The 26947-nt window shown below is 41.5% G+C and overlaps 1 protein-coding gene across 2 annotated transcripts; it reads right to left on the bottom strand.

Moving 5' to 3' along the window:
• Positions 1–6021: 6021 nt before the first annotated feature.
• On the bottom strand, positions 6022–8824 carry LOC136760059 (type-1 angiotensin II receptor). 2 transcript variants are annotated; one of them, XM_066715302.1, is made up of 3 exons: positions 8647–8824; positions 8498–8556; positions 6022–7956 (listed from the first exon to the last, which is right to left on the bottom strand). In XM_066715302.1, the coding sequence occupies exon 3, from the start codon at positions 7950–7952 to the stop codon at positions 7275–7277; it is 678 nt and encodes a 225-aa protein (XP_066571399.1). In that variant the 5' UTR covers positions 7953–7956; positions 8498–8556; positions 8647–8824; the 3' UTR covers positions 6022–7274. The 2 variants fall into 2 exon arrangements, with proteins under 2 accessions (XP_066571399.1, XP_066571397.1); XM_066715300.1 differs by lacking the exon at positions 8498–8556.
• Between the last annotated feature and the right edge of the window lie 18123 nt (positions 8825–26947).

Here is a 26947-nt window from a genome sequence, read left to right as displayed (position 1 = left end):
TGCTTTAATGCAATTGGAACTACTCCCTCCCTCCCTCCCTCCCTCAGAAAATGGCAAATTAACTATATTCGAAATAAAAGCATTTTAGAAGTGTATTAGCACAGATCTGTACAATGTCAGTTGGCCATGGATCAACTGGTGGAGTTCCTAGCCTTATTAATCAGGTTATGCATATGGGAAATAGAAATAGGAGCACAATGTGAACAAGCAGGGATAACGGCAGATAATAATAATAATAATAATAATAATAATAATAATAATAATAATAATAATAAAAACACAAGGTAAATTACGGAAAAGTAAAATACAGAACACACCCACTGACTCACACAAGTGCTATTCCCAATTCTCTCAACTTGGCTGTTCTCAAGGGTTCAGAGAAATTAGGAAATGAGAAATGAGTTACAATTACAGTAAATAAGTAAATAACAGTAAATAACAGTAAATAAGCAGCAGCACCACCTACAATCTGATTACCATAACAACCACAGTGTCCTTATATGAGCCGCAAAGTGTTTATTGTTCTATAAACGCAGCCTACTGGCTTCAGCAGATATAAGCAAAACATTCAATATAATCACATGCTATTTTATGGCGAAACAAAAGTTCTGTGAAACAGTTTTTATACCCATAGAAGCTGTCAGATCCTTATGAATATGAAGGAAGAGCAGGGGGTTCAGAGGCTTTTCAGTCCTGGAAGATGTTCATCCATCAGAGATGAAAAGCTGCGCTCAACAGTGGCATTAGACATTGGCAGTGAGGGAAATCCTTAGAAGGATATCAGCTTGTGAAAGCAGAGAGTCTTTCTGTCGAGATTTCTATTATTGTGGCCATTTGTGTCATGTTCACACTTTAGTGTGAGTTTTCAACAGGTCTGGCATCATTGCCAGCTGTATATAAAGCCTGTCAAATGCAATGTGCTGAGTCTGTACTCACAGTCTTATCTGCTATTTGACTAATTGGCTGACCATTGATTGCGGTTATGAGCAGTTTTCCAATGCTCATAAGAATAAACAAAGTGGCTACTCAAATCTGTGGTTCAGTTCAGTGGTGGGCAAGTCAATTAGTTGAAAAAATAGCGTTGAAAGTAGTCTTTGGGAGTTGTCCTCTGGTGAGGCTCTGTTCCATCGTCATTGTGAAGTGGTGCTTATCTTATCTGGAGAATGTTAGGAGCCTCTGATTTTAGTTCCACTTTGCTGTGCATCCTCAAAGACTGAAACTATTCAAACAGTCAGGAAAATCAAGAATAAAACATGTATTTTGTGTTTCAAATGTATTGTTTGTGAGAAATTCTCTGAATATTTATCTTTTATCTGTGAAGACAAGACTTTAAAGGCAAACGAGTCTGGTGAGGAATTTAAATTGTTGTAATTGATTTGTGAAGACTGGAGTAAAGATTGTAAAAATGTCCAAAGAAAGAAAACACTAAACCGCCCCATAGATAAAGAGAGGTTAGTGATGATTGATGGAAATAAAGATAAGGTTCTTAGATTATGAAGGAAAATAGATTTTTCACCCTAACATGAGTATCTCTGCCGAGAACTCCCAACACGTTGCTGAAACTCTGAGCCGACTGTTATACAGAGAATTTACTCTGTATACGCTGAGGCCAGAGACATGTTTGCAAACAATGTGTCTGTTTGTGTGTGTGTTTTTCTATGTATAAAAGCACTGTATTAAGGAATCTCTTCCAAAGAACAATGGAGAACTTGCAAGTATTGTATATTGATTTTGTGTTTCCAATAAATTGGAAAATGTTATTTCTGAGCCTGTTTCTCTTTCCAGAAAAATCCTTACAGGACTTGGTCATGTGAGAGCACAGCATTTCAACAGTCTGTAGAATTAACAGTCTCTTACATGACATCTTTTGACTGCTGCAACTGGGCCACGTCTTTATCTACTGAGAAAATTTTAAAGGACACTTGAAGGCAAAGAAATAGATCACAGGGTGTCGTCAGTTCTCAAAGTCCAAGGGCTTTCCTTTGTGCTTTTGTGTTACCCCCGGAGATGAGTTCCTGTAAAGCAGGGTTCTTAACCAGGGGTGTACGCCCTTCCCAGACTTTTTAGTTTAATATTTTAAATAATAAGACATTCAAGCTCTAGCTAGACTACCTCTCGGATTGGTACTTTCTTTTCGTCTGTGTGACCCTCTTTGTTCTAATTGTTCTCTTGTTCTTTTCCTGATCAGCTTTACATAAAACAAGCCACAGCACACTCTTGCTGTCTTATCGCGTGAATACCCTTAATGGAGTTGTTGTTGATACAGCAGCAAACTTCATTACAGCCCTTGTCTCAATTCGAGTAAAAATACAAATCTTTAATGGCATGATTAACTGGCATCAGTGTTGCCAAAGCATTGACTCTAGTTCACAAGTTACACAGCAATTCCCGACAACCCATCAGATCATTGGCCTCCACACCAACACAAAGGTGACAGAGTGTTTGCTATTGATCTGACAGGGACTGCTGCTACTATAATAATAATATAAACATTATAATAATCAGATTAGATTTAGGGAACAAAGCTGAAAGTTTGTCCACTGCACGGCTCACAGTCTGTGTTGCTGGCTCTGTATGAAAGCGAAGCGGCCTCTCTCATTTAACCTGCTGCACAGAGCCCCTCAGGTCCCCTGTTTAGAAATGGACATTGAACTGGGCAGCACTTGTTACATAATGACATCGTGGTCATAAAAGGCATTGCTGCTCCTGCTGCGATTAAGTACCTAGATCTCGCTGATTAACTATGAAAGAAGGAATGCTTTTATACCTCAGATCAGGTGGAAGTATTTATACACTTTAATTGCTTGGGCTAAGTAGAATTTATTACAGGCAGATGTTGAAAATCTCAGGGTTTTAGTTTGTTAACCGGGGTCAGTGAGTATCTGCAGACTGCAATTATGTTGTTGAATTTAGTGATCGTGGATGAAAACATGGATATAGGATGTAATTGTCTGGTATCTAGGTAGTATGTATCTTAGAGTTGGTCCTTAGATCTCACCACCCACCTTTGGATTTGTGTTCCAACTATTCTCTGAACTGAAAATGTCTTTATTTATTATTAGTTTTAATAACAATAATATTGATGTTGTTGTTTTTGATTGTAACCTTTGTGAGTAAAAACCTGCACTCCCCATTCTATGACAGAAAGTATCACTCATTGATTCATTTCCTAAATGTACAGGGCTACAGTGCACATGGAAACACTGAACCAGGGGGTGCTTTTAAGGAATTTTCCTGTTTGACTGGGTTTGTTTTTTAAATACATTTTCAGCATCCAAAACCCTAAATCTGGGTATTGTGACTTGGCTGCTGATGAAAAGAATAGTACTCAACTTGGAATGCAAGTAACTGCAACAATAAGGGATCCTTACTAGGAATACTGAGAGCCAACGAGCTTAAAGAACGATGTCAAGGAGGTTAATACTACCACTAACCGCAAAGAGCAGGAACATATCTAGGAGCTGAGTGTGACGTGTTACTGTAATTCCATTAGTTGAAGCCAAGTGTGTAGAAGGCCACACAACCACAACAAGCACAACAGCTGCAGCTGCACAGGAGGCGCAGCGGGGAGGGTGAAAAAAACTTTTGATAAAAATCTGTTTTTATTTTTGTACATTAAAGCCGATGAGTTTGACTCTCATGAGATTTTGTGATTGTTGTTTGTTGTTGTAGTCGTTTTGTTGGATGGCCTAAATGGCATCGGCAAAGGAGTCTTCGACCGAGCTGCCTGACCTTGAAGACAAAAGCGTCCGATGTGAGCAGAAAATCTCCATTCTTACCAGAAGTGGTCCTGTATTTCCCAGTAATTCTCATGTTGTTTTTTTGTTTGTTTTTTTAAGAATATATGAGAGAGAGGGAAGAGAAGTGAACACTCATCCTCAGCGGATGTCAGTGCAGTGAGTCCTGGAGCTGATTTCTCTGGAGCCAGTCTTGCAGCCCATACAGAGACAATTAACATCATCACACTGGCATCGTGGGTGGGCGCCATCGCTGCCAGTTCCTTTTGAAAACCGACTGACATCTGCCAAGCCGCTAATTAGCTTTCAATCAGATATTGTCTGTTGTGTATCAGATATTGTCTTTATTTTATTGTTTTTTACTTTTTCTGCTGTGGGAAGATTTTAACTTCAGATAAGGATTGTCTGGGATCTGAAATAAATTAAAAAACTGTGTTTGGCTTGGCCCTGACTTTGGGGATAACACTCTTGTTCTTGTGAAAAGGGTGCTGGGATTGGCTACAGTGTAGACAGACACACAGACAAAACCTTGCTCCCACCTAACATGACCACCAAAGCCTCGGCAACCTAAAGAAAGAAAAACACACAAAAGCTAAAAATGAAACCTAAACAGTTCACTGAAACCCAGTTCACACACAACCAGCTCAAAGGCCTGAGGCCCTCAGGGGGCCGCTGTCATCTGGCTGATTGCTCTAATCAGTTCTGAATGAGTTCAGACCCCGTTCTTCTCTTGGCTTGACTGGGTAGCAAACCTGAGTGCAGTCACCCCTTGAGCGTGCACTGAGATGCTGAGCATGCATCCCTCCCCTGAGGCGATCAGGAAATGCTTTGACACGTCACACTGCGAGAGCATGCTCGGGCACAGTTGTGGTTTTATCTTGGAATGTCGCTCCCCCTGAATACCGGGGTGGGTCTGTGAGGTAATGAACAGCTGATTTGAATGAATGATTAGTTGATGTGGAGTTGCCATACCCATTACCTGCTGTTTATCCTTTCTTTCTATATTTGTAATTTTTAATTTCCTTCTATGTTTTAACAAGGCTGAGAAAGGGTGTTGAAACAGTGCTGTCAGGGCAAGTAAAGAAATAACGAACAGCTTCTGAGAATGAATACCACTATGAATTCCAGGAACACAGTATTGTGTTACAGCATCTCACTTACTGTAAAAGTGCAAGAGCTTTGAAATAAAGTGTCAATGCTTTCCCTGATATAACCAAGGGAGGCAAAAACATCAAAAACAAATTCCCTGGTCAGTGAAGCTCCAGGTGGGCACAGGGTTTGGGTCTATACCTGAGAACATCCTGAAGTTCTGCTGTGAATTTTACAGAATGATTAGCTGTTTCTCTGTTTTTCATTGGTTTGTTTTAAATTAAGTTTGGTTTCAATGACTCGGAGTTTAAAATCTTGAAAAGGTGATGCGTTTTTAGCACAGAGACCATATGAAATAGATTTTCCGAATCTGTGGATGGGGTGTGCAGGGCCTAGCATCGCTCTCCTTCCTCCTTCACGCTGTGATTCATGGCATTATTTCCCATGTACGTGTACGGGTATGTGTACGTGTACATCTTGTTGTATTGGAAGCAGTGCTGTCGTGAAGGTCCAGTGGTCTGGCAGCTCTTGCCCAGACTTGTCCTGGGGGACTGGAAATGACAAGGGAATTTATTTAGCCTCAGCTATTAATAATAATAATAATAATAATAATATTATTATATTATTATTTCTTTCAGAACTTAGTAGGTACATATGCCTGTCACAAATAGTGTACACAATTGCGCACATAGCGACTGTGGGAGTTCTCATAGTCATCATTATCCTAATTATTTGAAAGGGGCATTTGTGTTGGTTGTGGTTTTATTACAGGATATTTCTCCTATTGGATTATCGTATCGCTCGTGAGATAGCCCTGATCTAATTAAAGCCTCCTGCCTTGTCCCTCCAGTCGACTCTTTTTCCGCGGCCTCTCAGTGCTGTCTTAATCATCCTCTTTGTTAATTACATTTCCTCCTCCCCATCGTTGTGTTTCTTAAGGGCAGGGCGCTTTCTCCCCTGAGATCGGGCTGCAACTGTCTACTTGGGCTCAGTCCATGTGTCTCCTGTCTGGGGATTGATTATCGGTGGCCGGGCCTCCCGACTCAGGGGTGACCTGTTGTCACTCCTCCACTGATTGACTATGGCTGGATTGAGTCTTTATAAGATGTTTAGAGCAATTTGAGAAGTTCCTGTTTTACTAAGCAGCAGGTCGTTTTTAAACAATCGTAGACATATACACACACAAAGCACATGCTGTTGTTTATTTTTTTAATTTATTGTTTATTTTGTGTTGTGTGTTTAAAAAAAAAAATCTCCATCAACCTCCGAGTTAACATAAATATACCCGTACAGTCCGCACAGACTGATATCATCAGAGAAAACATCAATACGCATTAAATAAATAAATACAAGAATGTTATCACCCGTATTAAAACTATTATACAATTAAATTACACTTTCATATATTTAATTTGTCAGTGTGCTTCACTCACCCCACCACTGACATAGCTCAAGTAAATTCCCAAAATAGATTAGTGCTACACCACATTCACAGCACAATACAGGATACTGTCAGTCATAGTATCCTAAAAGACTAGCAGACAGTAGAAACTGTATGTCACACACTCTCTGTATTAAATACAACAACAAAAACAAGGTGACTAATGCGAACGTGGGGAGAGTCAGGGAGTGTGTTTCATCATACAGGAGATGGACACCCCCTAAGTATGACTCAGAAGCCAAACAAATGTGGCACAGACTTCATCTGTTTACTGTTTACTGCATATAACACAGCCCATTGAGACCATTGTCTGTTGGCTCACACTCACACACAGACACAGACACACACACACTTACTCACTCTATGACACGCAGGTCCCCCTCCCTCTGGGTGAACTGATGAGGAGAAATCCCTGGGTTGTGTAAGGCAGTGAAAGTGATCTCTAACCAGCACATCACATCACAAAAAACAGTTTATTGCTGTAAGTGTTATACAGCTTACTTTCCTTCCTGATTGAGTGTGTGGAGGGCAGTCAGCCAGACTTGTCAGGGGGACTTGCATTCTGGCTAACGTGCTTCAGTGTGGGGGAATGAAAATGACCCTTCATGAATTTGCATTATTATTATTATTATTATTATTATTATTATTATTATTATTATTATTATTATTATTATTATTTCTTGGCAGATGCCCTTATCCAGGAAGACTTACAACATAAGTGCATAACAGTTATGCTGTTTAATACTGAATTTAACAACACACTCACAGGCGGGACCAACTCACATGTCTAGCGGTAGACATTAGTACCCTAATGGTGTATTTATTATGTATAGGCTGACTGTTAATTTTCCAAGATAAACCCCACACTAAAGTGTCAAAACAAAATTACCATGAAGTGCAACAACACAATATCGTATAAATAACACATTAATTTCAAGAATACCTAACTACAACAAAAAAACTGAAACAATAACAAACAATGACAATAGAAAATCCTCTTTCCTGGTCTAGTGGAAACTGCAGGTGCGTCGCAGTGGGGCATGATAGAACACAGTATAGTGCACATAGGCGTTTATGAGCCACAGCGCTGCCCCCAGGCCATGGGAGAGTATGCGGAGAAGGGGTGCCACTTGCTGACAGACCTGAAACACCAGCTTTGCCAGGTGGCTGGCTTCCCCGGGCAGTGAGGTGGGGCCCAGTTCATCGCCATGGTAGTCAGCAGCCTGCAGCACCGCCAGCTCTCCCAGCACAGCCACCCAGATCACAGTGCTGGCCAGGCGGGCGAAGCTGGCAGTGCGGAGCCCCCGAGACTCCACGGGGCACAGTGTCACCAGCAGGGCCTCCAGACTGAGGCAGCTGAGGAACAAGAGACTGGCGTGCCCGTTGGCAGCCAGCAGGCCCTGACCCAGGCCCTCCATCGCCACTGGAAGTGCGGCCAGCCCCCGGCACAGCAGCACCAGCCCGTCTGCCCAGGCCAGCTGGGAGAGCAGCACCGTGGAGGCCTTGCGAGACACACTGGGCAGGCGCAGCAACAGAGCAGCGCACATGCTGCCCAGCATGCCCAGTGATGACACCAGAGTGTTACCCGACGGCAGCACCAACACTTGCAGGTACTTCAGCAGCAGGTATCTCCGCAGGGTGCTGCGAGGGTCCCACTGCGAACCCCCCGGGGACAAGCCCACCATCTTCCTGATGGAGGAGAACACAGTCACACACAGGAAAAACAAGAGCAAGAACTGTGATTGTTTGTTCATTTTCTTTTTGTTCTTGTTAAATTTGTCAAGTTTTGTTTCCTCACCACAGGCAGCGGAAGTGTTAGACCTTAGGGGAGAAAACACGCTCCATTCTTTTCATTAGTCTTTTACTTTTTCTTTTAATATCACAACTCATGTTGATTTGATTAAACTTTAAAACACTTATAAAATAACAGTTTTCAGCAGGGGTCAAAGAGGTCAGAGCATTTCTATAGTTTTGTGACCCCTTAAAGAGACCTCTTATCTTCAATACTGCCCATGTTACCCTATGCTGACACTCTCATCCCATCTCCATGTTTTGCAACACTTGTGTTTCATGACATGCAGTAGATCTTAAGGCCGCAACAACACATGTGCTTTCTGTGTAACAAATCTAAATTAACACCTAAAAATCTATTGAAACCTACATTTCTTTTACTTCTGTTAGTTACAATCCCATCTCCACGCTGGGCAAACAAATCACTTCTGATGCTAACCTTAACAAGACACAGGCCGTCACAGTAAGGAAATGACCAGAATCACTTTTTCCAAAAGCCTGAAACAAAAACAAAAACAAAAAAAGAAACAGAATATGGTGGGAAACAATTTAAAGTTCCTGCCCCTTTCACAGTGGGAGCGAACTTACGTTTGGTGGTTGGAGGCCAGTTCGGTGTAGAGTCCCTTTATCACGCCTATGCCGTCTGCGGGGAGCATGTCTCGGAGTGCTGTGGCGTTTCTGCGTCGCTCAGGTTTCCCTCCTGGCCCACACTGCAGCGATCTCTGACTGTAGTCTCTGTGTGTTTCACTGAGCTGGATTGCTTGGTGTGTGTACAGCCAGTGAGTGCAGTGTGCCCTCATTCAGAGTCACTGCATGCCTCAGCCCGCACTGACCAATCGCAGCATAGGTGAATTTCCTCCTTGGCTCTGGGCCCCTGTGATGATTAATCTTCCCCCTTGCAAATCACTGAGGTTTCTGCCTGAGATATGCTATATGTTTTAAGTTTCTTTTTTGTGTGTTCTTTCTCACTGGAGGGTTTTCTTATTAATTTTGAGTTTTTGTTATTCACAGCTGTGTCTGTCTACCATCACTCAATACATTTTTTCCTTCACTGTGAAGACAGGCCGCTCCTGGAATTCATACAGTAGCTGTCTCTGCCTGATAGCATCACTGCCTGCGTATCTACCTATTAAATAGACTGGCCCTGAGGGGGATCGCTTTGTGAAATCCAGAGTCCTCAAAATCCAGACTATCTGGACAGTTTGGTTGCCCTCCCAAGGGGTTTGTGTCCAGGTTTCTGTTCCACACATCCTGTAGGCATAGTAGGCCAGCTTCAAATCCAACAAACACTGATTGACATACAGTGAGGATCTTAATACCTGGAAAGTGGGCAACCTTGAAACAATGTTGACAATTACTGTCCTTAAATAACACTATTGCTCTCCCACCTTGAAAACAATCAAACTCTTAATCCAGACTATCACAGAGGAGTTATTAGAGTCAACCTAGGAAATGTGTGTGTGCCGCACACACAAATACCAGTTGGAGACACGTACAGCTTTTACAGCACACGTATATTTATGAGAGGAAAACAAAACCATTTGAATCTATCCCCTACAGGGTAAATTGTTTTTACTTGGAATTTTTTGCGATAATTCCTTTTAATTCTTAAGAAGTGGCTCTGATGAGTGTTCAGAATGACATGGAGACAAAGTGCAACTGTGTGTGAGTATGTGATTGTGTAAATGAGTGTGTGTGTGTGTGTGTGTGTGTGAGAGAGAGAGAGAGTGTGTTTGGGTGTGTGAGAGTGTGAGTCAATGTGAGCTGGGGGGGAACAATATACTGGGCCAGAGTTCTATGTTTGGATCCCTGCTTATTCCCAGGTCAGCCACATGGGGCCATAATCTGATCCTACCTCCCACAGCCTGCTTAAAACTAAAATCTGGGTTCATCTTGAGTTTTGAAATTCAAATAAGGAGCTGCCCTTTGTTCCTGAGGAATATGCTGAATCCTGTGTAAGGGTAAGACTCAGGGAAAAGCAGGAACACAGCCAACACACAGCAAGGGCCCTTCACGGCATGGCAGACTGACGCAGGCTGTTTTCTTTTTTTTTCCATGTGTGCGCTACGTTTTGATTAGCAGGTCTAACTTTATCTGACTAAGATGTATGGGTTGAATCTGAGAAGCAGCCCTTCCATTCATTGCACTTCCAGGCTGTCAGCTGATCTCTAAAAGTAAACAGATTTTGTAATCCTTTTTATAGCACACAGAATTCCCAAGCAGAAATCTAGTGCTGCCTCACAAACAGGTCAGTCTTAAATCCTGTGCTATTAAGCACATTTTAGCAACCATTGACTGTCTCTTAGTCACTTGATGAGGATGACATCATATGCAGTTACCAGTAAACTGAATTGTTATCATGTGTGTGTTTGTGTTTAATTAAACATAATTAGAAGTAGTTTGTGGAAAGTATTTCACGCTGAAATAATCATTTGGCTGTGTGGTATTTTTTGCCCATTATTAACTGACACACTTGTAGGGGGAGAGGGCACTTAAGCCCCCCAGACACCACCCTGTGCATGAGCATGAGCGCCAGCCATCCTTGCTTAGTTGCACCAAGTTTTTTTTCTGCAAGAAATTACTGAAGAGCAAAGCTGTGAAGAGTGGCATGACTGCATGTGCAAACTCCCCTGGGGACGTCTTCACTGCTACTGACACCTCAGTCCTGTCACTCTGCAGAAAAAAATATTGTTGCTCTTTCATCCACTTTTTTTTATTGCTGACAGAAACATAAACAGTCAATAAAAATACAACCCATATATATATATATATATATATATATATATATATATATATATATACAGTGAGGGAAAAAAGTATTTGATCCCCTGCTGATTTTGTACGTTTGCCCACTGACAAAGAAATGATCAGTCTATAGTTTTAATGGTAGGTGTATTTTAACAGTGAGAGACAGAATAACAACAAACAAATCCAGAAAAATGCATTTCAAAAAAGTTATAAATTGATTTGCATGTTAATGAGGGAAATAAGTATTTGACCCCTTCGACTTAGTACTTGGTGGCAAAACCCTTGTTGGCAATCACAGAGGTCAGACGTTTCTTGTAGTTGGCCACCAGGTTTGCACACATCTCAGGAGGGATTTTGTCCCACTCCTCTTTGCAGATCCTCTCCAAGTCATTAAGGTTTCGAGGCTGACGTTTGGCAACTCGAACCTTCAGCTCCCTCCTCAGATTTTCTATGGGATTAAGGTCTGGAGACTGGCTAGGCCACTCCAGGACCTTAATGTGCTTCTTCTTGAGCCACTCCTTTGTTGCCTTGGCTGTGTGTTTAGGGTCATTGTCATGCTGGAATACCCATCCACGACCCATTTTCAATGCCCTGGCTGAGGGAAGGAGGTTCTCACCCAAGATTTGATGGTACATGGCCCCGTCCATCGTCCCTTTGATGTGGTGCAGTTGTCTTGTCCCCTTAGCAGAAAAACACCCCCAAAGCATAATGTTTCCACCTCCATGTTTGACGGTGGGGATGGTGTTCTTGGGGTCATTCCTCCTCCTCCAAACACGGCGAGTCGAGTTTGATGCCAAAGAGCTCGATTTTGGTCTCATCTGACCACAATACTTTCACCCAGTTCTGCTCTGAATCATTCAGATGTTCATTGGCAAACTTCAGACGGGCCTGTACATGTGCTTTCTTGAGCAGGGGGACCTTGCGGGCGCTGCAGGATTTCAGTACTTCACGGCGTAGTGTGTTACCAATTGTTTTCTTGGTGACTATGGTCCCAGCTGCCTTGAGATCATTAACAAGATCCTCCCGTGTAGTTCTGGGCTGATTCCTCACCGTTCTCATGATCATTGAAACTCCACGAGGTGAGATCTTGCATGGAGCACCAGACCGAGGGAGACTGACAGTTATTTTGTGTTTCTTCCATTTGCGAATAATCGCACCAACTGTTGTCACCTTCTCACCAAGCTGCTTGGCGATGGTCTTGTAGCCCATTCCAGCCTTGTGTAGGTCTACAATCTTGTCCCTGACATCCTTGGACAGCTCTTTGGTCTTGGCCATGGTGGAGAGTTTGGAATCTGATTGATTGCTTGCTTCTGTGGACAAGTGTCTTTTATACAGGTAACGAGCTGAAATTAGGAGCAGTCCCTTTAAGAGAGTGCTCGTAATCTCAGCTCGTTACCTGTATAAAAGACACCTGGAAGCCAGAAATCTTGCTGATTGATTGGGGATCAAATACTTATTTCCCTCATTAACGTGCAAATCAATGTATAACTTTTTTGAAATGCATTTTTCTGGATTTTTTTGTTGTTATTCTGTCTCTCACTGTTAAAATACACCTACCATTAAAATTATAGACTGATCATTTCTTTGTCAGTGGGCAAACGTACAAAATCAGCAGGGGATCAAATACTTTTTTCCCTCACTGTATATACACCGATCAGCCATAACATTATGACCATCTGCCTAATACTGTGTTGGTCCCCCTTTTGCCGCCAAAACAGCCTTGACCCGTAGAGGCATGGACTCCACTAGACCTCTGAAGGTGTGCTGTGGTATCTGGCACCAAGATGTTAGCAGCAGATCCTTTAAGTCCTGTAAGTTGCGAGGTGGGGCCTCCATGGATCGGACTTGTTTGGCCAGCACATCCCACAGATGCTCGATTGGATTGAGATCTGGGGAATTTGGAGGCCAAGTCAACAACTTGAACTCGTGATTCATCAGACCAGGCCACCTTCTTCCATTGCTCCGTGGTCCAGTTCTGATGCTCACATGCCCATTGTAGACACTTTCAGCAGAATCACAATTTGGCCCTTGTCAAAGTCGCTCAGATCCTTACGCTTGCCCATTTTTTCTGCTTCAAACACATCAACTTTGAGGACAAAATGTTCACTTGCTGCCTAATATATCCCACCCACTGACAGGTGCCATGATAACGAGATTATCAGTGTTATTCACTTCACCTGTCAGTGGTCATAATGTTATGGATGATCGGTGTGTATATATATATATATATATATATATATATATATATACACACACAACCCCAATTACGAAAAAGTTGGGACAGTATGGAAGAAGCTAATAAAAACAAAGAGGAGTGATTTGTAAATGTACTTTGATTTGTATTTTAACAAAAAACGTATAAAGACCAGGTATTTGATGTTTTACCTAATCAACTGCATAGTTTTTTTAAGGGAAATGTTTATTTTGAAATTGATGCATGCAACACGTTCCAAAAAAGTTGCAACAGGGGTAATTTAGGACTAATAGCGATGTGACAAGTTGAAATAAGAAGGTGATGTGAAACAGGTGAGGCAATTGTGTAATCATAGTATATAAGGAGCCTCCAAAAAAGGCCTAGTCCTTCAAGAGCAAGGATGGGTCAAGGCTCACCAATCTGCCAACGGATGCGTCAGCAAATAATCCAACACTTTGAGAGCAACATTCCCCAAAGACAAATCGGTAGGATTTTGGGCATTTCACCAAAATGCTAAATATAATTAAAAGATTCAAGGAATCTGGTCAAATCTCGGTGCGTAAAGGGCAAGGCCGAAAACCACTTCTGAATGCACATGATCTCCGATCCCTCTTTATAAATATTATTATTTTTATTTCTTGGCAGACGCCCTTATCCAGGGCGACTTATGCCACTGTCTTAAAAACTGTCATGAGTCTGTAATGGATATCCTAACATGGGCTCAGGAATACTTTGGTAAACCTTTGTCAGTCAACACCATTTGCCGCTGCATCCACAGATGCAAGTTAAGGCTTTACTATGCAAAGCAGAAGCCATATGTCACACCCTAGTGGGTGCTTAGGGGTGACTACGCTGTGCGACCACGCCACCTCCTTTGATATACGAGGGAGGAGCTCGTCTACCCACTCTAATGCTCCCCCCCGGCAGGCTCGACGGACCCCAAGACACTCACACAGGCAGGTAAGATGTAACAATATTTATTTAACAGAGCTCCAGACAGGGCATGAAGACTGTCCAGGAGAATTGCACAGAATTAAATGATAAATGTATAAATCTAAAATTGCCTTTAATATAAAAACGGGCAGAAAACGCTAAAAAACCCTACCCAATAATATCCCGGAAAAAGAATAAGAAAGGAAAAGAAAACTAATAATATCCTATAAAACTATCAATTCTATGCAATTATATCCTGTATGCAAAAGACACAAATAACTCTTCTTTCTCTCGTAGGTACGATCAACACTCTGGTCACTCAGATAAGTCAGTTCTACTCCTCATGTGCTTCCCTCTTCACAGCCCGACAGCGCCATGTTGGCCAAGCAGACAGCCGCAGACTGGAAATAGAAAACCAGAGGAGAGTGGATGCACCCAGTTCAAAATAAAACAGTTCAACAGTACTATTGCATATAGCTCTTATTTTCCATGTTCAGAGTCACTTCACTTGTGCTCTTACTAATTACCACTCTCTGGCGCATACAGTCAGCAAAAACCCATTAACTTAGCTGCTCAAAGCTGTCATCGTCACTGCTCTGCTGCCCAGTCCATAGTATATCCCGTCGCCGTTTCCGGGTTTGAAGTCTCCGTTGTACTATTTGTAATTGTAATTGTAATTGTAATTTGGAATTCGTCAGCCCTACAGAGTCTCCACTGCTCCCCTCTCCAGCACTGGCTTAGTTTCTGCGTCCTGCTGTTCACCACCTCGCGAGCCATCTTGTTCCATGAGCATTCCTGTCTGTCTCTGAAGGATCCCTCTCAGCTTAAATGCTGATGCGGAGAACCAGGGCGCAGGTGAAGGTGATCAGGAGAGATTATGCGGGTAAGTCCAGGTGAGAATGTGTCTCACGGCATGTGGGGAGCCAAACAATAAAACTATTAAAACCCCAACACCCAATAAAACACCAGAAAGTAAAACCAAAATAAGGAAACCAAGAACATGCTTCCTAAATGAAAATAAACAATCAATTTAAAGTGCACACAACAATATAAAAGTGAAAGAAACAAATGGAATATTTAACCCATCAGTCACGCACCTCCCGTGACACATACATCAACACTGTCCAGAAGCGCCACCGACTTCTCTGGGCTCGGTCTCATCTGAGAAGGACAGTAGCACAGTGGAAGGGTGTTTTGTGGTCTGACGAGTCAACATTTCAAATAGTTTTTGGACAAAACAACCATCGTGTTCTCCGGGCCAAAGAGGAAAAGGACCATCCAAGCTGTTATCAGCGTCAGGTCCAAAAGCCAGCATCTGTCATGGTATGGGGGTGTGTCAGTGCCCATGGCATGGGTAACTTGCACATCTGTGAGTGCACCATTAATGCAGAAAGATATGTACACATTTTGGAGCAACAAATGCTGCCATCCAGACATCGTCTTTTCCAGGGACGTCCCTACATTTTCCAGCAGGACATCGCCAAACCACATTCTGCCCGGATTACAAGCACATGGTTGCGTAAGCAGAGAGTGCGGGTGCTAGCATGGTCTGCCTGCAGTCCTGACCTGTCTCTGATTGAGAATGTGTGGCGCATTATGAAGTGTAAAATAAGGCAACGAAGGCCCCCTACAGTTGCGCAGCTGAAGAAATGCATAATGGATGAATGGGGGAAAATTCCGCTTGCTAAACTTAACCAACTGGTGTCTTCAGTGCCCAAACGCTTAATAAGTGTTATTACAAGAAAAGGTGATGTTACACAGTGGTAAACAGTTGACTGTCCCAACTTTTTTGGAGTGTGTTGCAGTCATCAGATTTGATGAATGTATATTTTCAAAAATCAATTAAATTCTCAAAGTAAAACATCAAACAGTGTGTCAATAATGTGTTTCAATACAGTAAAGGGTGAATTACATATTCTTGGAGATAGTCAACATGGGTTTAGACAAGGCAGATCACGTCTTACTAATTTATTCTAATTTTTTTAACATGCAACTGCAGCTGTAGATCAGATGAAAGCATATGATATGATAAACTTAGATTTCCAAAAAGCTTTTGATAAGGTTGCACACCAAAGACTGATCCTCAAATTGGATCTAGAGAAAGACCTAGGAGTCTATGTGGACTCCTCACTTTCTCCATCCTAACAATGTGGGGAAGCAATAAAAAAGGCAAAGAGGATGTTAGGATATATTGTCAAAAGTGTAGAATTGAGAACAAGGGCAGTGATGTTCAGACTGTACAATGCACTAGTTAGAGCTCATCTGGATACTGTGGACAGTTCTGGGCTCCACACTTCAAGAAAGATATCGCTGCTCTAGAGGCAGTTCAGAGGAGAGCAACCAGACTTATTCCAGGTTTTAAGGGAATGTCCTATTCGGAGAGATTGAGGAACCTGAACCTTTTCACCCTGGAACAGAGGAGACTACGTGGGGACTTGATCCAAGTCTTCAAAATCATGAAAGGCATCGACCACATCAAACCAGAGGAGCTTTTCCAGATCAGCAGGGACACACGCACCCGGGGACACAAATGGAAATTGGGCTTCAAGGCATTCAAGACAGAAAACAGGAGACACTTCTTCACACAGAGAGGCGTCACAATCTGAACAAACTCCCCAGCGATGTGGTAGAAGCTGAAAGTTTGGGAACATTTAAAAATAGACTGAATAGGATCCTTGGATCACTCAGATATTAATGGACACCAAACGAGCACGATGGGTCTTATGTCTTATGTTCTTATGTTCTAATTGAGTTTTCAAATTACTCTTTTTGTTCGTTTTTTTGCATTTTCCATACTGTTCCAACTTTTTCGGAATTGGGGTTGTATATATATATATTAGGGCTGTCAAAATTAACGCGTTAATAACACATTAACGCAAATTCATTTTAATGGCACTAATTTTATTAACGCGCGATTAATGCAGCGCGCATTTTGACCCGTAGCCTAGCCCGTAGTTGTTGAAATGGAGATGCAGCCATAGCGAGCCATAAGACAGGAAAGGATGCAGCAGCAAAAAGAAATGGAGAAAGAAAAAGTTCTTCTGAACGGAAAATTCATATACAAAACGATGTCTGATGGTTCTGTCGACAAGACAAAAGTTGTCTGCATTTATTGTCGATGTGAATTAAGTTATCACCGCAGCACGTCGAGTTTAAAATATCACTTGATGGCGAAGCATACTGATGCAGAGAGCTGTCCTCCTCAGAGCACACTAGATCATTTGCCACGGAGATGGATGGGGACTCCACAAGCAATACACTCACCACAGCGATAACTAAGTGGATGGCTAAATAACTAAATGTGAACAGTCTTGTGTAAGTAAATTGCTCAGTGCAAAGAAAGAGAAGTAATGGGAACCTGGTATTTCTATGTTATTTTTTTCATGTGTCTAATAGACATGAACAAGTTCTTTGAAAAACATCTATGACCTTTGAAACATGTCTAGTCTTCATGCTCTATGTTGAGTATGGTTTCACTAATAATAACATAGATTTGCATAAAGCATCCATATTTGTCCATGCCCATGTTGATTAGAGTATTAAAAACTTGAAAAGTATTAATTTAAGGTACATTTAGAACAGATAAAAATGTGCGATTAAATTGTGATTAATCACGAGTTAATGACAATCATGCGATTAATCGCGATTAAATATTGTAATCGATTGACAGCCCTTATATATATATATATATATATATATATATATACTCAGCAAGAAAAGAAACGTCCCTTATTCAGGACACTGTATGTTAAAGATAATTTTGTACAAATCCAAATAACTTCAGATCTTTATTGAGAAGGGTTTAAACAATGTTTTCCATGCTTATTCAATGAACCATAAACAATTAATGAACAAGCACCTGTGGAATGGTCATTAAGACACTAACAGCTTACAAACGGTAGGCAATTATGGTCACAGTTATAAAAACTTAGGACACTAAAGAGTCCTTTCTACTGACTCTGAAAAACACCAAAAGAAAGATGCCCAGGATCCCTGCTCATCTGCCTGAACGTGCCTTTTGCTGCAAGGAGGCATGAGGACTGCAGATGTGGTCAGGGCAATAAACTGCAATGTCCGTACTGTGAGACGCCTAAGACAGCACTACAGGGAGACAGGAAGGACAGCTGATCGTCCTCGCAGTGGCATACCATGTGTAACAACACCTGCACAGGATCGGTACATCCAAATATCACACCTGCAGGACAGGTACAGGATGGCAACAACAACTGCCCGAGTTACACCAGGAACGCACAATCCCTCCATCAGTGCTCAGACTGTCCACAATAGACTGAGAGAGGCTGGACTGAGGGCTTGTAGGCCTGCTGTAAGGCAGGTCCTTACCAGACATCACATCAACGTCGCCTATGGGCACAAACCCACCTTTGCTGGATGTGATTTCCTGCAAGACAGGAATGTCATTGTTTTGCTGTGGCCAGCGAAGAGCCCGGATCTCAATCCCATTGACCACGTCTGGGACCTGTTGGATCGGAGGGAGAGGGCTAGGGCCATTCCCTCCAGAAATGTCTGGGAACTTGCAAGTGTCTTGGTGGAAGAGTGGGGTAACATCTCACAGCAAGAACTGGCAAATCTGGTGCAGTCCATGAGGAGGAGATGCACTGCAGTGCTTAATGCAGCTGGTGGCCACACCAGATACTGACTGTTACTTTTGATTTTGACCCCACTTTTGTTCAGGGACACTGAAAATAAAAGCAGAGGATGTTTCTCTTTTTGCTGAGTGTATGTATAACTTCCCTCTCTCTCTCTTTCCTAGAGTGAAAGTTCCCCTCTACTCTTTTGGGACTGCCTGGCCCATATTCCTGCAAACGCACCGAGCCCACGGACACACCCTGCCCAGCCGCGTGATGAACAAATAGACAATGGAGTTCAGAACTTATATGAAACACACAAAACATGTTGCCTCAGGGAAACACAAGCTACATGCACAGTCTGTCACACACACAAAGAGAGACACCTCTCATGCTGACAGATGCGTGAGGGTTTTAAAATGATTTTACATTAAGGGTTTTTCTTGTATAATTATATCTATTGATCTATATATATATATATATACACTCACCTAAAGGATTATTAGGAACACCATACTAATACTGTGTTTGACCCCCTTTCACCTTCAGAACTGCCTTAATTCTACGTGGCATTGATTCAACAAGGTGCTGAAAGCATTCTTTAGAAATGTTGGCCCATATTGATAGGATAGCATCTTGCAGTTGATGGAGATTTGTGGGATGGACATCCAGGGCACGAAGCTCCCGTTCCACCACATCCCAAAGATGCTCTATTGGGTTGAGATCTGGTGACTGTGGGGGCCAGTTTAGTACAGTGAACTCATTGTCATGTTCAAGAAACCAATTTGAAATGATTGGACCTTTGTGACATGGTGCATTATCCTGCTGGAAGTAGCCATCAGAGGATGGGTACATGGTGGTCATAAAGGGATGGACATGGTCAGAAACAATGCTCAGGTAGGCCGTGGCATTTAAACGATGCCCAATTGGCACTAAGGGGCCTAAAGTGTGCCAAGAAAACATCCCCCACACCATTACACCACCACCAGCAGCCTGCACAGTGGTAACAAGGCATGATGGATCCATGTTCTCATTCTGTTTACGCCAAATTCTGACTCTACCATCTGAATGTCTCAACAGAATCGAGACTCATCAGACCAGGCAACATTTTTCCAGTCTTCAACTGTCCAATTTTGGTGAGCTTGTGCAAACTGTAGCCTCTTTTTCCTATTTGTAGTGGAGATGAGTGGTACCCGGTGGGGTCTTCTGCTGTTGTAGCCCATCCGCCTCAAGGTAGTACGTGTTGTGGCTTCACAAATGCTTTGCTGCATACCTCGGTTGTAACGAGTGGTTATTTCAGTCAAAGTTGCTCTTCTATCAGCTTGAATCAGTCGGCCCATTCTCCTCTGACCTCTAGCATCAACAAGGCATTTTCGCCCACAGGACTGCCGCATACTGGATGTTTTTCCCTTTTCACACCATTCTTTGTAAACCCTAGAAATGGTTGTGCGTGAAAATCCCAATAACTGAGCAGATTGTGAAATACTCAGACCGGCCCGTCTGGCACCAACAACCATGCCACGCTCAAAATTGCTTAAATCACCTTTCTTTCCCATTCAGACATTCAGTTTGGAGTTCAGGAGATTGTCTTGACCAGGACCACACCCCTAAATGCATTGAAGCAACTGCCATGTGATTGGTTGGTTAGATAATTGCATTAATGAGAAATTGAACAGGTGTTCCTAATAATCCTGTAGGTGAGTGTATATATATGTGTGTGTGTTTGTGTGTTTATAAAATTACACCTTAACCACACTGTCGTCAGACCTCTGCACACAGACTGAGACACAGACTGAGACACAGACTGAGTCACAGACTGAGTCACAGACTGAGACAGTGTCACATGAAGAATAAATACAAGCACATAGCAAGAAAGGCGCCCAAACACACACACAACATCACACACGTAATTATGTCCACACTGAGACACACCGATAGGCAGGTAGATGGATAGGAGAGATAGATAGACAGACAGATATACATGAGCTGGAAGTGATGCAGTGACTTCATAATTGAAGTTTAAGAAAATAAAACAGAGATGTGGACTAAATGAGAGAGAATGTCCTTCACTGGGATTGTGCCTGTGGCCAAACAACTAAAACATATATTAGGAAGCATAAAGAATATCCCAAAGAGGAGCTAGAATTATAGTTTTTTTCATCTTCTAATATTATAACAATGGCGAAAGATCAGTAAAAGATAATATATCTGAGAGATAACTGCAGAGAATAACACAAAGGAACTAGTGCTGTGTTTAATAGGCTGAATGTGGCAGAAGTGCAACAGGGACTAGGAGCACTCAAAACAAACAACATCCAGGACTTGATTGTGCTGTTTGTACAGTTGTATTTAAGGAATGCAGGGGTGTATTTCATAGAGTAATGGCTGCATTACATCTTTCACCATACCTTTAAGACAGTGGACGTATAAAGTGATAGGAAAACAGATCAGAACATAGAGAGGATAAACTTGAGGTAAGTAACTATGCAGCAGTTGGCCTCACTTCAGTTTCAGTTGATTTTTTTTTTCATCCTTTCTTCTGCTGCAAAAGTAACAGATTTCATCTGTAACCAAAGACAGTGCTAGGAATTCATGTTTACTCCCCAGTGTGCTGGAGATTGAGCATAGAGATAAGTAGAGAGTGCTGCTTGATTAAATTCCCTGCTGTATCTCATCTGTTGTGTATAGCTCTGGGAGAAGGTTATTTCATACACATTTAATACCTTAGTCCCTAGCACAGCACATACACCCACACAGAGACACAGATATGCATATATATTCATACATACAGATCTATACATTCACACACGCATGTACACACACACGCACGTGTCATGTAACACCCATTGCAGATGCACAAAGACGCACTTGCATGTTTTTGTCCGAGTCTCTCTTTATGCCTTTCTCAGGGCATTGTGTGATCTTGGCCTCTATATATTCTCCAAAAATAATAAACTCTGGCTCTTGCAATCAATTATTTCTCAGCATAAAACAAAAATGACCAACAAAACAAATTATAGCTCAAAGGATACATTTGGTCAAGTCCATCACTCCCTCTAATGAGGCATTTTAGTGTTATTTTGTTTTCAATGATTATCGTGGAAGATAAAAGCTTTCTATCCTTGGCAGTCTCTCAGTCCGCAGTTACTTCCTCTATTGGAGTAGAAGATTAAGTTACTGAAGTGACTCCATTAACAACAAACAACAATATTAATATTCAGTGCACAGTAAGAAGAGAAAATATAGGTATGGAAATTTACAGTGCCCATCGGGTCAGAGTGTCTTTAGCATCAGGGGTGTTGTTGTTCATTTTTAATGGTGGTAAGATGTGCACACCAGGGATTAAAAACTCTTTGAGGGTGTTTCTCAGTAGTTCACTGTTTGTATCTTTGATTTTCAAATGGAATTTTAAACTGAAATTCTGGATAGGGACAACCCTAATCTCCTGCCTGACTTCCACCATGCCAAGTACAAGTATTCGGTAACACACACACTTTTCGTTGCTCTGCATCCCTCCTCCACCCCAAACATAACACCTGCAGCTGCTCCTTAACTCGCTCCTCATGACCAGGTCATCGTTCCCTTAGTCAAGCAAGTCTAGGCCATAAATCAACTCTTATTTACCTTCTACTATATACGTCTGTTGGGGTTGTTTAAACTCCTGAAATGTAAGATCTGTTAGTTTGTTTTTATACATTTATAGCTTACAAGTGTGGTTGTTCTGGTGCTATGGAATTCAAACAGCCCTCAGTCACCACCCCACACCAACATGTGTTCAGCAGTGCACACAGCAGGTTTGTTGAGTGTTTGCACACTTCCTGCCTTTTTTCTCCCTATAATAAATGTTTCATCTTTAACTATACTTATTGTCTTGTGATGTATCTTTAGTGTGTTAAACATCAGTACCATTACCAGCTGGAATGCTCCAGTGAATTAAATAATTTAACTTACCTTAAGGTGGTATAGTTCTACAGATGTCTAAGAAATAAAAGCACAGACATGCACAGACAGGCTATTCAATCCAGGGTCATTCCTCCTCTGTGTTGCATCAATGAGCTCGACACAGGGTTTAAGGAACACATACAAATATGTTTCTGAAATACCTGCCATAGCATCTGGAGCTTCTGCGTTCTGTATTGAACCAGGACCCAGGACTGGAGTCGCTGGTTGACTAGAGAGAGGCAGGCAGAAAGGGGGATTTTTCTATTCTGCTAGCTGCACATATTTAATAGACAACCACCACAGTGAGGTGGCGCGGCACATTCACCACAGTCATGGTCATCCACCAGAGACAGAAATAGGGAAAGGCATACATAGATTTGATTTCTGAGTGCATAGTATAAAGATGTCTCCCAGTGGTTTTGCCTCCCAGTAACACCATTGGTGTTTATCACTTTGATTTCCTACACTCCACTGTGGTTTTATGATGGCATACCAAAGTACATGTGTTTGTAGTGTTGTACAGCTGCCCGGTTGAGCTGTGTTTATGTGCTGTGCAGGGCAGAGAGATAAGTGTGTTCTGCACAAGATGCCCATGTCAGCTGGGGCACTTCACTACCCCGGCCTCCTGCGCTGCCCCGCCTTGAGATCCAAAGGAAATTGTTTCCAGTAAATGAGATTATGTGCTTTTGTTTTTTTCATTGGAAGCATGTCATTATCAGGATATATATATATATATATATATATATATATATATATATATATATATATATATATATAATGTTGCCAAATTAAAGCACTTAAATAAAGGTTTACAACATAATTAGATCTAAAGTTTAATATGTAATTTGTACCAAGATACAAATGAAGATTGCAAGAAATGGACTCCTCAATATCCTCTGTTCCTCCGTTCTCTATTACATAATAATAATAATAATAATAATAATAATAATAATAATAATACATTATTCTTGTGTAATCTGTAAATTGCCCTGGGTACGGTTGTCTGCTAAGAAATAAATTATAATAACAATACAAATAATATTATCATGATGCATTTACATTTTATTTATTTAGCTGGACATCCTTATACATGACCACTAACATTTAAAATACATCGGCATTACAACACACAGACAACTGAGGCAGGTTGTCTAGTGAGGAGTGTTTTCTCTGCTGTTGCTCTCCAGACTCCAGGATTACTGTTTAACTCGCAAGTGTGGTGTTCCATGCCCGTGGCAAATATTGCTTATGAAAACATTAGCAAAACTTTTACACCTGGGGATTTCCCTATCTGTTCCTATGCAGCGTTCCCCACTCCCAGAAAAAACACGACGAGCAGTCGGTGTGTTTACTCGCAGTGCGGGCATTTCCTTGCACGTCTCAGTGCTTTTCACAATGGGGGGGCACTGTGCTCAGCTTGTGTCACCTCCTCGTGTGGTTGGTTTTTCCTGTTAGCTACACACTCAACCGTCAAACACGAAAGGCAGGCATTGCCCTTTCAGCACTTACACAATAGACAATATAGACAACTCCACCCCAAACTTGTTCCAATATGGATACATCCCTGAGCATTTGTTCAGTGCAAGAGAGAATGGTATAAGTGAACAAAATAGGGTACTCTTAATATGTAACAATAAATCAAATGCCTGGTTGGACAAAATGGGTACACCCATTCACCCAAAAAAAAAATCACTGGAATGCATCTTTAACAATGTACATTAAGAAGCCCCTTTTACCCCATTATCTAATGTTACTGCTCCACTGATAATGAGTTGAGATAACCAGAGCTAGCTTACCATCTTTGAACTGTCAATAAAGAGGACACTCCAAAAGGTAGCATAAACAGCTATTATGACCTCAAAAAAATATTTAACACTACATACAGTGCAAATAAATAAAAATAGGTCAAATAAAAAACAGCACTTAACATGAACGATTAGTATTATTTAAAAAATGCATGTTTTAGTTAATAAATGAATATAAAAAGTATTAACTTTACAGAAACAAAACACGATTATATGAAAATACATTTTAACACAAGGTAATATAGTTCAAATATAAAACTATGTAGAAACAGTAACAACAACTAAACACTAGTGTAGTGGTTTTAGTAAATCCCAGGATACACCGATGAAGAAGTAACAAGTTTATTACAGAAAACATAAATACAGGTTAACCCGGAGCTCTCCTCTCACATGAAGTGAAGAAAAGAACTAAGGATGTGAGTTGGAGAAGCCTTTTTGTATCTTCAGAGACAATGGGTTGCAGTCTCTGTCAGTGATTACATCTCATTAAAATAATCAAATTTCATTTTCAATTTCAATTGAATGAATGAAATTTTCAATTTCATTTGAAACCAGTGCGCCCATCTAGCTTTCCCTTCTATATATAAGGCTACACTGGGATCAGTGGTCATTAAAACAATATGTGGCTCATGCCACTTTGAATCTGCACCACTTTGTTTCGGAAAATGTTTAATAACGCAAATTGCGTTATTAAACTCGGCATCTGTAGCATTTATTCTTAAATCGGCAGCCCCAAACCATGCAGTCAGGTCAGTCTCTAAATGTTGCCGTTTACTTTTGTGATTAGAGAAACCTGTCTGACTCTAAGTCATATATCTGATAATGTGTTTGTTTTTTTCCCCCAATATGTTATTTAATGTCGTAAGTAGCACATAAATGTAGCCAAGGATCTAGTATTGACTTTTAATAGACACTGACTTATTTCAGTGTTTACATTTAGTTCTGGACCCTTAGGGATAAGCCCATTGATCTCGGCTCGTTAATCTACGACTAGTTGTCATTGCATTCAACTTAACCCAAAATCAGTTGTACTTTTTCTTGTCTTTATTGGTGGGAGCTTCTCCCCTATAGCTTCCTTCTCCAGGAGGGAGAGGGGAACTTCAATATCTCCCTGCTCTCCATTTTGGTTTCCTCTAGTCCTTACTTGAGCCATAGCCTGCTGTCCTGCCCTTTGCGCTCTTTGATAATGCCCTCTATGATAATTTACACCCCTACAGCCTGGCTCTTCCTCTTCTGACTCAGAACTTTCAGCTACAGCTTCTTCATCTGAATCCCAATCAATCATCATCATCATACAAGCTTGCCCACTGCCAGGCTTCCCGTCTAAGTTTCTCCCAATTTCTTCTATGGTTGCCTTTTACTTTATACTTCTTTATACCAGCAACTTTGCATGCAACTCCTGTTGTCTTTCTAGCCTGCCTTAACTCATATTTCAATTTATTATCCTCTTTTAATTCCATAACCTCCATCTGACTTAATAATCTCCCTTCTCTCTCTGTCCATACCTTCTTATTTATTTATTATATTACTTTTCTCATCTTTTGTGATGCATTACACACAATCACTACCCCACAGCTCTTGTCTGTCTTCTGACCACTCCGGGTCCCAGCGCTTGTTCTTCATTTCTTTCATTGTCTTTTCATATTTCTCTAACAAATACCCTCTGATGTCACCCATTTTAATTTACGTTTTTTCACTAACCCTTTTTTAATTACAATTACCCCCCACACACACCAATATTTCACAAATCCTCATGTACAATTACCGCACACGCACAGAACAATATTACACCACAAAACACATACTTCTCTAGTTCACCTTTTACAGAGACTAGGTTTCATTTTATTTTCTCTCTCCCAGCCGCTAGACATTTTTACACACCGCAGTTAGCGCTTTTCCACCGACAACGAGCCGGTGCCTAATTTGGACCCATTTTTTGCTTTTCCCCCCATGAGACCCGGCTCGGTGCCGCGGAGCCGCTTTTTCTGGCACCAAAAACTTGCTGGTCTGGAACCTACGAACCCGTGACGTCAGTGCCGGGGCGGGTGAAGACGTCACCACAGAAAGTGATTCGCCGGAGCGCAGCCGCCATGTTTAAAATGCCGGCAGTAACAATATGTCTCACCAGGTCACTAGTTAGGATTTGGAAAATGGCAGCAGTGAGAGACGACTGAGCGCAGCTTCCGTGAAAGGAAAGACGTGTTACAGCGAGATTATGATGATATTACGACGATACAGATTGGACAGAAATGTTGTTTGGTAATGAACTGGTCATTATCTGATCCGGTGTGACGCCGAATCCAGCGCCGCTACGAGTCACGTGTCCCGGGTTGGTTTGCGCATGATCAATAATGTGTGAATAAATTCATTTTCTTAGCACAGGGCGAATTACACAAAACACACATATTGTACAGTAAGAGATCAAATACACAGTAAGATCTGTTACAGTGATGCGCTTTGTGCTCACAGCCAGCAGTGCTGACCATGGATTATTATTATTAATAATAATAATAATAATAATAATAATAATAATAATAATAATAATAATAATAATATTATTATTATTATGATTGTGTATTTGTTAGCAGACGCTCTTATCCAGGGCGACTTACAACACATAGGAGCATCGCTGCGTGTCTGGCAACAGGGACAATGCAACACTGATGTGGGACCATCATCCC

The sequence above is a fragment of the Amia ocellicauda genome, chromosome 10, assembly GCF_036373705.1.
Source record: "Amia ocellicauda isolate fAmiCal2 chromosome 10, fAmiCal2.hap1, whole genome shotgun sequence".
NCBI lineage: Eukaryota > Metazoa > Chordata > Actinopteri > Amiiformes > Amiidae > Amia > Amia ocellicauda.
The sequence above is the reverse complement of the archived record's forward strand: the minus strand, read 5'-3'. Positions and strand labels throughout refer to the sequence as shown.